Source organism: Dendrobates tinctorius, unplaced genomic scaffold (genome assembly GCF_039654945.1).
Source record: "Dendrobates tinctorius isolate UK_male_01 unplaced genomic scaffold, ASM3965494v1 ptg000085l, whole genome shotgun sequence".
Classification (NCBI taxonomy): Eukaryota; Metazoa; Chordata; class Amphibia; order Anura; family Dendrobatidae; genus Dendrobates; species Dendrobates tinctorius.
Window position 1 is genome coordinate 3,400,446 of NW_027361753.1, and position 16,940 is coordinate 3,417,385.

The 16,940-nt window shown below is 45.4% G+C and overlaps 1 protein-coding gene across 1 annotated transcript in view; it reads right to left on the reverse strand.

The window, feature by feature from the left end:
• Nucleotides 1–16,940, reverse strand: part of LOC141097550 (acyl-coenzyme A amino acid N-acyltransferase 1-like) — a 100,886-nt gene that overhangs the window by 57,184 nt on the left and 26,762 nt on the right. The window contains exon 2 of the mRNA XM_073584774.1: nucleotides 7,836–8,313. Within this exon, the coding sequence (XP_073440875.1) occupies nucleotides 7,836–8,295 (460 nt within the window). The 5' untranslated portion in view covers nucleotides 8,296–8,313. The remainder of the gene's footprint in view (nucleotides 1–7,835; nucleotides 8,314–16,940) is intronic.

The following is a 16,940-nucleotide window of genomic DNA, read 5'->3' on the forward strand; positions in this document are numbered from 1 at the left end:
GTGAACGTAAAAGTACACAAGAAATGTTGCCACCTGTTGAACAAATGTCTGAACCTATGCAATGTGATAGAGTTTTGTCTAGGGCGCAACGTCAGGAGTTCAGAAGGCGTAATAAGCTTTGTTTTTTTCTGTGGAGATGCCTCTCATATGATTTCTGTCTGCCTTAAACGAGAGAAACGTTTTGCACACACATTTGCTGTGGGTGGTGTTCAACCTAAGTTTCTTCTGGCAATTACTCTGATCTGCTCCCTGTCCACATTTTCCGCTAAGGCTTTTGTGGATTCGGGAGCGGCTCTGAACCTGATGGACTTGGATTTTGCTAAATGTTGTGGGTTTCCTATGACACCTCTGCGGACGCCTATCCCTTTGAGGGGTATTGATGCTACTCCTTTGGCGAAGAATAAACCTGAGTTTTGGACCCAGGTGGTAATGCGGGTCGCCCCAGACCATCAAGAAAATTGCAGATTTTTGGTGTTGCATAATTTGCATGATACCATTGTTCTGGGATTTCCCTGATTGCAAATCCATAATCCAGTTTTGGATTGGAAATCTGTGTCTGTGGTGAGTTGGGGTTGTTGGTGTGCTCTTGGTGACGCTCCTGTTTTCTCCACCTCTCCCCAGTCGCATGATGTTCCTGACTATTTGGCTGATTTTTATGATGTATTTAGTGAGAATAAGTCTGCGTTTTTGCCTCCTCATAGGAGTTATGACTGTGCAATTGAGCTGAGCCCTGGGTGTAAATTTCCCAAGGGTCGACTTTTCAATTTATCTGTACCCGAGCACGAGGCTATGCGATCTTATATTAAGGAGTCGTTGGAGAAGAGTCATATTAGACCATCCTCTTCACCCTTGGGTGCTGGTTTTTTTTTCATGGCCAAGAAGGATGGTTCATTAAGGCCTTGTATTGACTATCGTTCCCTCAACAAAATTACTGTTAAATATCAGTATCCGTTACCCCTGATTTCTGATCTATTCTACAGAGTTAAAGGTGCTTGCTGGTTTACCAAGCTTGACCTCAGGGGGGCATATAATCTTATTCGCATTAAGCATGGGGATGAATGTAAGATGGCGTTTAATACTCCAGAGGGACATTTTGAGTACCTGGTGATGCCTTTTGGGCTCACTAATGCCCCTTCTATCTTCCAGTGCTTCATGAATGATATTTTCCGGGACCTTGTGGATAAATTTTTGATCATCTATCTGGACGATATTTTGATCTTTTCCAGGGATTGGGACTCTCATGTGGAACATGTTCGGACTGTGTTCCGGATTTTGAGGGAGAATTCCCTGTATGTTAAGGGATCAAAATGCCTTACAGGCCATTTATGATTGGGTTCAGCCCAGTTCTTTGAAGGCCCTCCAGAAGTTTTTGGGTTTTGCTAATTTTTATCGTAAATTTATAGCTAATTTTTCTGGTATTGCCAAACCATTGACTGATTTGACTAAGAATGGTGCTGATGTGCTGAATTGGTCTCCAGAGGCTGTTTCTTCCTTTCAGGAGCTGAAGCGGAGGTTCACTTCTGCTCCGGTTTTGCGGCAACCTGATGTCTCACTCCCGTTTCAGGTAGAGGTGGACGCTTCTGAGATTGGTGCAGGAGCTGTTTTGTCCCAAAAAGATCCGGTAACATCTAAAATGAATCCCTGTGCTTTCTTTTCCCGAAAGTTCTCCCCATCCGAACCCAACTATGATGTGGGGAATCGGGAACTGTTAGCCATGAAATGGGCATTTGAGGAGTGGAGACATTGGTTGGAGGGAGCTAAACATCAAGTCGTGGATCAGGTGGCAGATCACTACCACTTAAACCAACCTCACTACCTCCTGTCACCACCAGAGGGAGAACGGAAGGAGAACTCTCAACTGGTGGAGCAGAAAATGAGTTCATAACACTCTCCTGTACTACAGGCAGCTGACTTCACGCGGCCGTTCGTAGTGCAGACTGATGCAAGCGACTTCGGCCTCGGTGCTGTGCTCAGCCAGGTCGACACTACCAGCCATGAACACCCCATTCTGTACCTGAGCCGGAAGCTCCTGCCGAGGGAAGTGGCCTATTCCACGATGAAGAAGGAATCTCTGGCAATTGTGTGGGCCCTGCAGCGTCTGCAGCCATACTTGTACGGACACCAATTCACTGTGGAAACAGACCACAACCCCCTCAGCTGGTTACACATGGTCTCTGGGATGAATGGGAGGTTGCTACACTGGAGCCTCGCTCTCCAACAGTATCACTTCACCATTCACCACAAAAGAGGCAGGGACCATGGTAACGCTGATGGGTTGTCCCGGCAAGGAGAGGGTGCGGTGGGCGCATGGGGGAACACAGGAATGTGATACCCCCTAGCACCCTCTAAAGCAGGGAAGTGTGATGAAGGAGTTAACTGCTCCTACCCCCCAGGGCCTGTAAGCATATTGAAGAAAGCAGGATTTAGTGTTCCAATGCTGAATAGCAAGGCCTTTTAGTATGATAATGAGATAAGGCCCAAAACAGAACTTCAAAGCTTAGGTAAGCAGCCACGCCATCATGGGGCAGGAAAATGCCTGAGGGCTTCCATTAGAATATACCTGTCAGCCAGACACAGAAATACACATCCATTGTCTCTCCCAGCCTCTCCAGCTCCATCCTAGGATCATGGATTATGAGCACATCTTTCAAGTTAGGGACTCATGAAAAATATCCGAGTGACCCTGAGGAAATCGCGCATCTGGCAGTGTGACTCCTGAGTCGGTGAGGTTTCTGGGACCTGAGATACATAGATTGGCCCTCCACAGCGACCCAAATGGGCCATGTTTGCTCTACACACGACAGGCAAAACAAACCGCATTCACTGGTACCTCTCATGTCCTGATCCGATCATGCTGTTGAAAGTTACACCCTTTCTTAGATATTGGGAATAAGTTCTGCAGAGAGCTAAAGGGTGGAGATTATTAGCCCACCCTCTGACACAGGGGGAGGAACCTAGCTTGTTTAAGAACTAGCAGCCCATGGCAGAGACAGACACTCACAGAAGAACCAGATGATGGTGATCTAAGAAGGAACTGGGGACAGACCTGCCAAGGGGAGCAGCGGCCCGTGCTTTGCGGGTCTGTCTGGAAACTAAGATTCTTGTACCTGTGGACTGCAGAGCTCCCGGCACCCACATGCACCCTACAATCTGGTAAATTGACCTCCAGCTTAATATCTCTAAGTCTTGTACCCTTATTGCTATATTTTACTCTGACTGCAAATCCACTGTAATTCCATTGTATAGCTTTCTGTATATTTCTGTAATTATCTAGTGCACCCTTAAGGCAATTAAACTATAAAATTAATCTTGGGCTGATGCTTTTACTCTGATCACGAATCTTAGAATACCAAGCGGGTAACAGGACATCCTCCCCGGCGGCCATTTGCTCTAGGTGCAGTTCCCTTACTGACCTGAGAGACCAAATGGGCGCCGGAGAACTGTGCCTGTGTAGTTATGTCACATTGGTGATGTGGGAGGAACGGGTCCTGTGTTGTGATCTCCACACCCCCTCATAGGGTATAATGCTGCCTCCTCATAGGGTATAATGCACCCCCTCATAGAATATAATCCTGCTCCCCTCATAGGGTATAATGCTATACAGTATATATAGACAGATAGAGATAGATAGATAGATAGATAGATAGATAGATAGATAGATAGATAGATAGATAGATAGATATGGGATAAATAGATCTATGGATAGATGGATAGATGGGTATATAGATAGATAGAAGATAGATGATAGATAACGGATAAATAGATAGATATAGAGATAGATAGATAGATAGATAGATAGATAGATAGATAGATATATAGATATAGATAGCTATAGATAGAAAGATATAGAAATAGATAGATAGATAGATATGGGATAGATAGATATATGGATAGATAGATTGATAGATAGATATAGAGATAGATAGTCTATATATCTATCTATAGCTATCTATAATCTATCTATATATGTAAGATAGAGACAGAGAGATAGATAGATAGATAGATAGATAGATAGATAGATAGATAGATAGAAAGATAGCTATAGAGAGAGAGAGAGAGAGATAGATAGATATAGAGAGAGATAGATATTTATAGAGAGAGAGATAGATAGATATATAGATATACAGTGGGGAAAAAAAGTATTTAGTCAGTCAGAAATAGTGCAAGTTCCACCACTTAAAAAGATGAGAGGCGTCTGTAATTTACATCATAGGTAGACCTCAACTATGGGAGACAAACTGAGAAAAAAAAATCCAGAAAATCACATTGTCTGTTTTTTTTTCATTTTATTTGCATATTATGGTGGAAAATAAGTATTTGGTCAGAAACAAGCAATCAAGATTTCTGGCTCTCACAGACCTGTAACTTCTTCTTTAAGAGTCTCCTCTTTCCTCCACTCATTACCTGTAGTAATGGCACCTGTTTAAACTTGTTATCAGTATAAAAAGACACCTGTGCACACCCTCAAACAGTCTGACTCCAAACTCCACTATGGTGAAGACCAAAGAGCTGTCAAAGGACACCAGAAACAAAATTGTAGCCCTGCACCAGGCTGGGAAGACTGAATCTGCAATAGCCAACCAGCTTGGAGTGAAGAAATCAACTGTGGAAGACGTACAAGACCACTGATAATCTCCCTCGATCTGGTGCTCCACGCAAAATCCCACCCCGTGGGGTCAGAATGATCACAAGAACGGTGAGCAAAAATCCCAGAACCACGCGGGGGGACCTAGTGAATGAACTGCAGAGAGCTGGGACCAATGTAACAAGGCCTACCATAAGTAACACACTACGCCACCATGGACTCAGATCCTGCAGTGCCAGACGTGTCCCACTGCTTAAGCCTGTACATGTCCGGGCCCGTCTAAAGTTTGCTAGAGAGCATTTGGATGATCCAGAGGAGTTTTGGGAGAATGTCCTATGGCCTGATGAAACCAAACTGGAACTGTTTGGGAGAAACACAACTTGTCGTGTTTGGAGGAAAAAGAATACTGAGTTGCATCCATCAAACACCATACCTACTGTAAAGCATGGTGGTGGAAAGATCATGCTTTGGGGCTGTTTCTCTGCAAAGGGGCCAGGACGACTGATCCGGGTACATGAAAGAATGAATGGGGCCATGTATCGTGAGATTTTGAGTGCAAACCTCCTTCCATCAGCAAGGGCATTGAAGATGAAACATGGCTGGGTCTTTCAACATGACAATGATCCAAAGCACACCGCCAGGGCAACGAAGGAGTGGCTTCGTAAGAAGCATTTCAAGGTCCTGGAGTGGCCTAGCCAGTCTCCAGATCTCAACCCTATAGAAAACCTTTGGAGGGAGTTGAAAGTCCGTGTTGCCAAGCGAAAAGCCAAAAACATCACTGCTCTAGAGGAGATCTGCATGGAGGAATGGGCCCACATATCAACAACAGTGTGTGGCAACCTTGTGAAGACTTACAGAAAACGTTTGACCTCTGTCATTGCCAACAAAGGATATATCACAAAGTATTGAGATGAAATTTTGTTTCTGACCAAATACTTATTTTCCACCATAATATGCAAATAAAATGAAAAAAAAAACAGACAATGTGATTTTCTGGATTTTTTTTTCTCAGTTTGTCTCCCATAGTTGAGGTCTACCTATGATGTAAATTACAGACGCCTCTCATCTTTTTAAGTGGTGGAACTTGCACTATTGCTGACTGACTAAATACTTTTTTTCCCCACTGTATAGAGATAGATAGATATAGAGAGAGATAGGTAGATACACAGAGAGATAAATAGATAGATACAGATAGATAGATGTAGAGATAGATAGATAGATAGATGCAGAGAGAGACAGATAGATATAGAAAGAGATAGATAGATATAGAGATAGAGATAGATATATAGAGATATAGATAGATATAGAGAGAGAGAGATAGATATAGAGATAGATATAGAGATATAAAAAACAAACAAACCACAATACTCACCTCTCCTCCTTGCTCCCACGCTGATCCCGGCTTCAGTCTCAGGAGCCGCCCCGTCTGCCAGACACACAGCGGGTACGCGATGAAGTGACCTCACGTCATCGCGCATCGGCTGTGAGTCAGAAGAAGTAGAGGGGACTGATGGGAGAGAGACACTCTCTCTACCATTGCAATTGAGGGCGGCGCCCCGGGGGAGTGTAGACCTAAAGTGAAATGATATTCACTGCTTCCCACGCCCATGTGGGCGTGAGAATCAGTGAATATTCATTTCTCATTAGCAGCGGGGATAGGGGATCCTGCCTCGTCACCCGCTGCTACTACGCTGGCACAGGCCCCCATAGCAGCTGCGTGGTGTGCCGCTATTAGCGACACACCGCTGCCTGGGGCCCCTGGAGCAGTGGGGGCCCTAGGCAACTGCTGGCCCTGTATGCCAGCAGGTGCCAGGGCCCACCGGAGAATTCTCCGGTTCTTCGGTGGGCCAGTCCGATGCTGATCCTGAAGAACAGTCCCCGGTACACGAATTACACATGCTTGGAGTTTAATTTCTGTTGTAGTCCACAGAGGCGACAGGCAGTGGTGTGCTTAATACATTAGCAGGAGTTTCAGGTGATCACTCTCACCTACTACACAGTGGGAGAAGGGAGTTGGAAATGCTGCTACTTCCATGCTGTATAGAGAAACTCACTGCTAGGACCCTTCATTTAAAAGATGTCAGAAGAGACAGAAGAGAAGGGTAAGGACCCCGTCACACACAGCGAGATCGCTAGCGAGATCGCTGATTTTGTGACACCACAGCGATCTCTCCAGCGATCTCGCTATGTGTGACATCCATCAGCGACCGGCCCCCCCACCGGGTATCGCTGATCGTGCAGGATTGTCCTGGGACGTTTTTTGATCGTTGGTCTCCGGCTGGCCAGCATGCATCGCTGCTTGTGGCAGCGAGAGCCAATGATCAGCGACTCTGCACGCTCGTATCTAGGGTAAACATCGGGTTTCTAAGAGTCGCACGGCTCTTGGATACCCGAGGTTTACCCTGGATACCAGCGTGCAGGGGTTTGTCCGCTCTGCTATCAGCTACTCCGGTCTGTCTGTGCACCGCTCTGCCTCCACCTCCCGCCCTGCCGTGCACGCTGGTATCTTGGGTAAACATCGGTTTCTAAGAAACCTGATGTTTACGTTGGATACCAGCTTGCTAGCTGGTCCTGATCTGATCGCTGGTGAGTCTGTCTATGTGACAGGTCACCAGCGATCAGCCTAACTATGTCCCAGCAATCCCATCCATGTCAGATCGTTGGTGGGATCGCTGGGACATCGTTGTGTGTAACGGGGCCTTAAAGCTTGATAGACTTTGTCAGACCAGCATTTTTCCTATATGGGCAGTGAAAGTCTGGTCAGGTTCTGCAGAGCAGGAGGTCATGCATGGAGGTAAAGATGTGAGAAGCTTATGATCATTTAAACAGGGGGTGAAGACGTTGGAGATGGGCACTCTTGTCTCTGTGGAACGTCTTAGCTAGAAAAGTCCTGTGATCACAGCAGCATCAGCATTCATTTAAATGATCTTTCCCATGTCTTAAAGTATCTACATATCAAGAGGCTATGCCATCAGTTTATGTTCAACAGGAGTGTCTGTATCCCTAAGCAATCTCAAGATCTGGTGTAGGGCTGCCTCGCATTTTTTTCCTGGCCAACAGGAGCCAGCTGTCTTCACTTAAACGTAATCAATCAGGTCAGCCCCGGACAAATTAGTGTCTCGCGCTGGCAATTCAGCGATCCATCCTTCTTAAATAAGTCCTATATAGCGCATGTTATATTGTTCACTGGTTACTAGTACATTATTATTTATATAATGACTGGTATGGGTATTTGCACATTATTACCTACCAGGTGGCAGAAAAAGTGCTCCTCGTATCCGTCCTTCTCTTATTAATATTCTCTGGACTCCGGGAGCGGCGTACCATCTTTCAATGACCTTGGAGGCAGCAGGTATATCTTCATGAACTTTGAACTCAAATGAGGAATATAGCACGATATGAACCAAGAAAGGACTTCCCACAACATCACGTTTATTCAGCTTTTTTAATGGAATTTTTGGATAAAGAGCCCAGAATAAGCCCATAGGACAGACTCCTTGAAAGTCTCCACCAGTGGCCGGAGTTTTCTTCAAATCCACCTTCCCTTCCATGTCTGTCTTGTAGAAAGCCCTGGATTGAAATATTTGCCCTCTCTCATCCTTCAGCCATGCTCCTAGAGTGATTACCTGGTTGGGAGGAAGGCCCCAAGCTTGGATATTCACTGGTTCATCCACCAATGAGATCTCAGGAGAGACTGTTAAGCCAACCATATCTGAAGATCAAGGAGTCTTAAATGGGAGACAAGTATCAAGAAGACACAATTAAACTTACAGGCTTTAAGACAAGAATTTATTCTCATCGAGTTTTCACATGCAACACTTCATACTGTCAACCAGAATCCTACTTTGTACTGATGAGGAGTAAGAACAAACTCTCCACTAATGGAAGTACAGATGGCCATTCAATATTTTTACAGGCACCCAATGTATTATGTTTATTAACCCCTTAATGACAGCCAATATGTCTTTTTACTGACCCAAGATATAAGAGAATATCATCCCCATACAGGTGACAATGCAGCAGCTGTCGGCTGTACACTATAACTGACAACTTGCTGCATCACAAATGATCAGTGCTGACACCATCCATATCTGTTTAACCCCTTAGTTGCTGCTGTCAAAAGTGACTACTTCAAATAAATGGTTAATAGATTGTGGGGGGGCTTCCGCTTTAATCTAATTGACACACCGAGATCATGATTGTGTGGTCCTGATGTTTGCCATAGCAGTTCATGGCCAAATAATGGCCTTAGAGTCTCCCGGCTATAGTGGTCAGTTCAGAAGTTAACGACATTTAGGTGGTAAAAAACACTTTTTCATTCCTGCTATACCAGTTTGCATTAATTCCTAGAAATCACCTGAAGGGTTAATAAACTATCTGACAGAAGTTTTCAATATGTCAGGGGGTGCGGTTTTTAAAATGGTATCACGTTTGGGCTTTTACAATATATAGGACCCCCAAAGTCACTTCAAACCTGGATAGGTCACTCAAAAAAATTAATTTTGTAAATTTCCTTAAAAAATGAAAAATTGCTGCTACGACTTTAAACCTCCTAAAAGGCTAAAAAAAATAAATTAGTGTTTTAAAAATGGTGCTGATGTAAGGCAGACATATGGGAAATTTTATTTATTAATGTTTTTGTGTGGTATGACTATCTGGATTAGCCCCTTTCTGACATCTGACGTACTATCCCATCCACGGTACCCATGCCAGTATGACCGTGGACGGGATAGTACGCCAGTGCGATCAGTGGCACTCATGGGGGAAGAGCCACTGATTGTGGCCGGGTGTCAGCTGATTATCACAGCTGACACCCGGCACTATATGCCAGGGGCGGTCACGGACTGCCCCCGGCACATTAACCTCAAATATGATCACAGTGTACTGAGGGCACAGAGAAGCATCGGGCAGGTAGGCGGCTCCCTTTGTGCTTCCCTGAGACCCTTGGAACAGCGCGATCCAATATGGCCGTGGGGGCCTTCGGGGTCTTGCTGAGAAAGCCTCCTCAGTGCCTATCAGATCACTGATCTGACACAGTGCACTGAAAAGTGTCAGGTCAGCGATCTGAAACTTTACAGTGATGTCCCCCCTGGGACAATAAAATAAAGTTAAAAAAAAAATCAAGTGTAAAAATAATTATTTAAAAATTCCTAATAAATTAAAAAAAAAATTCCCAAATAAATCCTTTTTTTTGTAGATAATAAAAAAAATAAAAGTACACATACAGTATTAAGTATAGCCGCATCCATAACGACCCACGCTATAAAACTGTCCCACTAGTTAACCCCTTTAGTGAACTCTTTAAAAAAAAGCAAGAAACAATGCTTTATCATCATACCACCGAACAAAAAGTGCAATAACGCGCGATCAAAAAGACCAATATACATAACCATGGTACTTCTGAAAACGTCATCTTGCCCCGCAAAAAGCGAGCTGCCATACAGCATCATCAGTGAAAAAATAAAAAAGTTATAGATCGCAGAGTAAAGCGATGCAAAAATAATTATTTTTTTCTATAAAATTGTTTTTATTGTATAAAAGCGCCAAAACATAAAAAAAGATATAAATGAGGTATCGCTGTAATCGTACTAATCCGAAGAATAAAACCACTTTTTCAAGTTTACCACATGTGGAACGGTGTAAACGCCCCCCCCAAAAGAAATTCATAAAATGATGGTTTTTGTTCATTCTGCATCCCAAAAATCAGACTAAAAAGCGATCAAAAAATGTCACGTGCCTGAAAATGGTACCAATAAAAACGTCAACTTGTCCTGCAAAAAATAAGACCTCACATGACTCTGTGGGTCAAAATACAGAAAAATTATAGCTTTCAAAATGTGGTGATGCAAAAGCTACAATAAAAAGCATCTTTTACTGTGTGACAGCTGCCAAACATAAAAACCCACTATAAATAGTAAATCAAACCCCCCCTTCATCACCCACTTAGTTAGGGAAAAATAATAAAATTAAAAAAATGTATTTATTTCCATTTTCCCATTAGGGTTAGGGTTAGGGTTAGGGTTGGGATTAGGGTTAGGGGTGTGTTGGGGTTAGGGTTGGAGTTAGAATTGGGGGGTTTCCACTGTTTGGGCACATCAGGTGCTCTCCAAACACAAAATGGCGTCTGATCTCAATTCCAGCCAATTCTGCGTTGAAAAAGTCAAACGGTGCTCCTTCCCTTCCAAGCTCTGCCATGTGCCCAAACAGTGGTTTACCCCCACATATAGGGTATAAGCCTACTCAGGACAAATTGCACAACAACATTTGAGGTCCAATTTCTACTGTTACCCTTGGTAAAATAAAAAAATTGGACCTTGTTGATTCCAAAATTGTGCTGATGTAAAGTAAATATGTGGGAAATGTTACTTATTAGGTTTTTTTGTGTGTAATTTCTCTGTGATTTAAGGGCATAAAAATTCAAAGTTGGAAAATTGCGAAATTTTCTAAATTTTTGTCAAATTTCTGTTTTTTTCATAAATAAACGCAAGTTATATGAATGAAATTTTACCGCTAACATGAAGTACAATATGTCTCGAGAAAACTGTCAGAATCACCAGGATCCATAGAAGCGTTCCAGAGTTATTACCTCAGAAATGGACAGTGGTCAGAATTGTAAAAATTGGCCCGGTCATTAACGTGCAAACCGCCCTTGGGAGTAAAGGGGTTAAAGAGATAATAATTCAAAGTTTGAATTTTTTTTTTACATTTTTGTCATGTTTCTGATATTTTTTATAAATAAACACAAAACATATCGACCTTAATTTACCATTATCATAAATTATAATGTGCCACAAAAGAACAATCTCAAAATCAATGGGATTTGTTGAAGCATTCTAGAGTTACCACCACATCAAGTGACATTGGTCAGAATTTTAAAAAATGGCTCCGTCACTAAGGGGTTAAGGTGTCCAAAGCAACGGAAAACTTAGGGGGAGGGTTTCTTTGGGTGCAGTTTAGGAGAAAGCAATAAAAAAAGGTTGTGGACGTGGAATAAAAAAACTGTTGTAAAAATAAAGTTGTCACAGGAAGCCTGCACCATCTACACGAGTCCTCTAAGATTTATGCCTGCACCACAGGGTGGCAGCAACTTTAGATGTCCCGAAAATTGCACAACTTGCCATTTTATACATACATAATAGGAGTCTTAACAACATGGAAACCCTATTATCAACCCACAACATGTCATATTACATGGCAATTATGCCATGTGCTTCTACAGCAGACAGAAAAGCATATTTTCAAGGGGCTGTATGACTGTATCAAAGCTGGCTGTGGAAATAGAGTTGGCCTCCAATGTGGGTGCTCTGATCTGCAGATATTGTCATGTGTCCTAGGTCACAGTTAGAGATGAGCGAATATTTCAATGCTCAGTTCGGATTACGATCGCCGAATTTGAAATATTCACCGATTAATTCATGAAATATTTGCCACACATAGCAGAACGCTATTCAGCTCAATGGGAGGCAAAAATAAACGCATGCACAACACTTTATAACGTCCCCAAATGCTGCCAAAACATCAAATTAGGGGCAGACATCAGAAAAATGGCCTCAATTCATCCACAATACTAATTGTAGCATGGCACTGCAGCAATCAGCCAGGCATGAGGTAACAGGGTCTGGGACAGCATTTACACCTTTCAATTGAATGTCACAGTAAGATGAGGTGGGTGAGGGTTCGGTGTAGGCCTCCTGTGCTGGGAGCCCTGATACCACGTGCAACAGCTCAACTTGCTTTCATTCTCAGCCACACTCAGGTGGCATAAATATCATAAATTTCGTAGACTACTATTATCAGAAAAATCTAAGGATAGTGACATGGAGCCAAGGAAGTGAATGCCTGACTGTCTTGAAGGTCTACTGCTACAGGCAACAAGCATGAATGAGACCCAACCAGGAGTCTACACGTTTACAAAAATTAGTGGCAGACACCAACAAAGTGGCATCAATTGCAATAAAGTAGAATTAGTATAGAGGGGACTGACACCTCTTCCACTACAGCAAACCCAGGAGATGGAGTCTGTAACGTGCACGGTGGTGAAATCACTGTTCCGTATCCCTCTGAAAGCCTGAAAGGGGCGTAACTAGGTGGCCTACCAAAACCTTACTCAGACAAGTGGCAGCAGGTGAAAACTGCAACCCAAGGAGGTACAAAGAGGTGGCATCAGGTACTGCTCCATGGCTGACCTACAGAAGGTAGTGGCTGATACCCTACAGTGGGTAAGCTGCTATGACCCAAACAAGGGATGAAAAATGCAGGTGGGCACTGTAGGTACTCTGGAACAGAAAAGCACTGGCAGGTGCAGGCTGGACCAGGTGTTGGACAGATGGGCACTTGCAGGTGCGATCTGGACTGGCTGATGACAGAAAAGCACAGACAGGTATGAGCAGACGGGCACAACAGGTAAGAGCAGATGGGTACAGGGTAGACAGGCGGACCTGGGGAACCTAACAACTAGCAAGCATGCAAGGCAAACTAACAACGTAGTTCACGCACCTCCATATTGGAGGAGAAGCCTTAAATAGAAGGTGTCGCCCAGCTTTAGGTTGGGAATACCTTAGTAACCTATAACAAGACAAGCAACCAAGAGGAAAACAGCTCAAGAAGATCAATACAAGGTGCACATTGGGTAAAGTAAATACAGTGCCCAAATCAATGAAATCATATAATAGAAAGACACCAAGAAAAAACAAGTAATAAAAAATACAAAACTTTATAAAACAGAGCAAAGTATTGTCATATATAAAACCATAAATATTAAATTAATAGGGATGTGACAAAGGTAAGCCAAAAATTGTGTAACCAAGGATAAGTTCAGGCAAACCAATAGGCATATAAATAGTGAATTATTTTGCTCAGAAAGTGAAGGTGCATATGTGCTATAAAGAAATACCCTGTAATAAAAGCTGGAGAAACAATGTATCCAGACCGGGGAAAAAAAGGCACAAATGTCTAAAAAGGTTGTCTACCAAAATCAAAGACATAAAGTGTAGAGCAAAGAGAAAGTAAAAGTAATGCTAAGAAAAGCCTAAGAGCTTTCCTATCAAAGCGTGTATGACCGGAGTCTCTCTTTTTTCTCTTTCATTATGCTTTTAGCATTCCCTTGGTTTTAATGTTCTAATAAATGTGATGTTTTCTCTTACCCATTTTTTGCAGTTGCTTGATCTCCTTCCATACTTTCCTACACAATTCCTATGGCATCTGCCAAGGTTTTGAAGGAAATACAGTAATATCTCCGAATGCAGTGTTAGCTGCTCAACATGAAGCTGTGATGAAGTTGTGGGGAAGGTGAATTGACGGACAGATGTGACTGGTAGAAGGAGGGGACGGTTTGTGCACAAGATACGGAGATTGACAGGATAGAAGGGTGACAGCTAGGAAAGGTAGATAGGAGAGCGCAGTACCGAGAAATGACCACAAGATGGCAGGGGGGAGTAGTTCAGGACTCAACAACAGCTTATGGCTTGAGAAAAGCTTAGTCATGGGGGGCGGGGAGATAGGAACCCAGGAGGGGAATTCCTGGTGAGAGATGGGATAAATAGAACAGGATAGGGTTCCAGGCAGGCTAGTCCCAGGAGGAGTTTGGTAGAAGACGTTGAAGAGAGAAGACCTCGACCAGGGGACGGACAGCAAAGAGACAGTTCAGGGGGGGGTGGCCCTGACCCGATGGACCACAGGACAGATGAGGCCCCGGGGGTACTGATTGGACGACGACATCGGGCAGGTGAAGCGCTGGCAGTAGATTGGTCTAGGACAGCCCCAGCGAAAGATCCGCGAGGGATGTTACTTCAACTGGAGCAAAGGTGCAGGTACCCGGGCCTGGAGACAGAGAACTGTAAAGAGGCTGCTGTGCGTGGTTGTGGTCGTCAGGAGGACGACGAATAAATCCGGAACTGATACAACTGAAATCTGTCTCCGCCTCGTCCTTGCATCACCTGGTGTCTGTGTCATCCAGACAGGGTAAGCAGTGGACCACCCCCCAATCTGGCCCCCTACCGCATTTGGCATAGTCGGCAGGATCGCCGCTGCTAATACATCTTCTGCGGCAGGCCTGTGTCTCAAGAACCCAACAGGACTTGGACTGTTCACCTGTGGATTACAAATACCTGTGGATTACAAGATGCCTCCCCTGCGGCCTCCTCACTAGTGCCGGCTGCCACTCCAGCCCAGTCTGCGACTCCGATTGCGGCCTGCTCCGTGGCCGCCTCTGGATCGATTGCAGCGCCAGCCATGGCCTACCCGGTGGCACTCGGCCTCGCTCATGGTTCCAGCTGCGGCCTGCTCACCAGACCCGGGGCCGCCTCTGCCACACTCCATACCGCAGCTGCGGCCTGCCTATCAAGGTCCGCAGCTGCTTCAGCCCCCCTCCGGATGGCGACATCGGCTGGATCATCGGGCTCCGCCGCCTCTGCGGAGCCATCTGCCATCCACACTAGCAGGCCCCAGCTTTGCCGCTCCGCTTCTCATCGGTCAACGACCCCGGTCGCTCACCTGCGGTTGGAGCTGCAGGAGCTGGGGGCCGGATGGAGCGAAGCCACCACATCAACAGAGATGAGCACGTCCACGCCACCACCGGTGGTGGACTGCTGGTCCCCAAGTAGAGAAATGGCGTGGAACGCGCGCCGTGGAACCACCTTCGGCCCCTTCTACCCCTTTTGACTCATCTCTCAAGAATGACCCCTGAGCCCTTTGCAAAAAAGAACACTTGAGGCTCAGGAACAGTCGAGACATCCCGGGAACCTCATGGCTGTGGGGTTCCCCTGCTGGACTGGCGCAACATCAGCCGTTAGGAGATGGCCCGGACTGTCGGGATTTCGCTGCACCGTTGTGCAGGCCCCAAGAGGACAGTTCGACGTCCAAGATAAGGGACATGTTTTATTGTTGATTGTTTGCTCCTGGCATAGCGGGGATGTGGGAGAGGACGTACTCATGTTAAAGGGAGGGGGAGTATTTATGCTCTGTTTTAAAATGTTATGTTGAAAGAAAAGAAAAAAAAATGAAAAAGAAATGAAAAAACAAACAAGGAGAAGAGGTTACCCCTGTTGGGTAACCCATATTGTTGCTAAGGTAGAGATAACAGTATGTTAAGAGTTGATGTAGTGAATAGTGTGTTAAAAAAAAAAATGTGTGTAACAGGTTCCAGGTACAAGGTAGATGTGACGAAGACGCCGACCATGACTCTTTTTAAGTAAAGGATGAAGAGACGAAGAACATTGAACCAGACAGTGGTCCATCAATCAGGTCCCCGACACCACGGACACCCCCAAAAGGACAGGCGGGCACCAGTGATGACCTGGTAGGCAACAGGCCTCGGTCCTGGCGTTCCAGACAGCTGAAGGTAGTAGAAAGGGAGAGCAGTGGGAGGTACACGCCGTAGAGTAGTCCGGGTGGACCTCACCAACCTGAAAGAAGTTGTCACGTGGCGTGTGCGCTGGTGAGTTACAGTAGGATGCTCGGAGCATGGTGCTCCCGGTTTAGTTCGGCCCCTTGGGCAGCGGGTTTGGCCCAACGACCGGTCTGACAACAAACTGTGGACAAGCTTCAAAACGACATAGGTAGGGAGTACGATTGTCGGGATGACAATGGACAAAGGGAGGGGGAGTGTGGGGAAGGTGACTTGACGGAGAGACGTGACTGGTAGAAGGAGGGGACGGTTTGTGCACAAGAGACGGAGATTGACAGGATAGAAGGGTGACAGCTAGGAAAGGTAGATAGGAGAGTGCAGTGCCGAGAAATGACCACAAGATGGCATGGGGGAGTAGTTCAGGACTCAACAGCTTATGGCTTGAGAAATGCTTAGTCATGGGGGGTGGGGAGATAGGAACCCAGGAGGGGAATTCCTGGTGAGAGAGGGGATAAATAGAACAGGATAGGGTTCCAGGCAGGCTAGTCCCGGGAGTTCGGTAGAAGATGTTGAAGAGAGAAGAGCTCGACAAGGGGATGGACAGCAAAGAGACAGTCAGAGGGGTGGCCCTGACCCGACGGACCGCAGGACAGACGAGGCCCCGGGGTACTGATTGGACGACGACCTCGGGCAGGTGAAGCGCTGGTGGTAAATTGGTCTAGGACAGCCGCAGCGAAAGATCCGCGAGGGACGTTACTTCGACTGGAGCAAAGGTTCAGGTACCTGGGCCTGGAGACAGAGAACTGTAAAGAGGCTGCGGTGCGTGGTTGTGGTCGTCAGGAGGACGACGAATAAATCCGGAACTGTTACAACTGAATTCTGTCTCCGCCTCTTCCTTGCATCGCCTGGTGTCTGTGTCATCCGGACAGGGTAAGCAGTGGACCACCCCCCAATCTGGCCCCCTACCACAAAGTCTCTGAATAGAGACCCGGACACAGACATGAGCTGCAT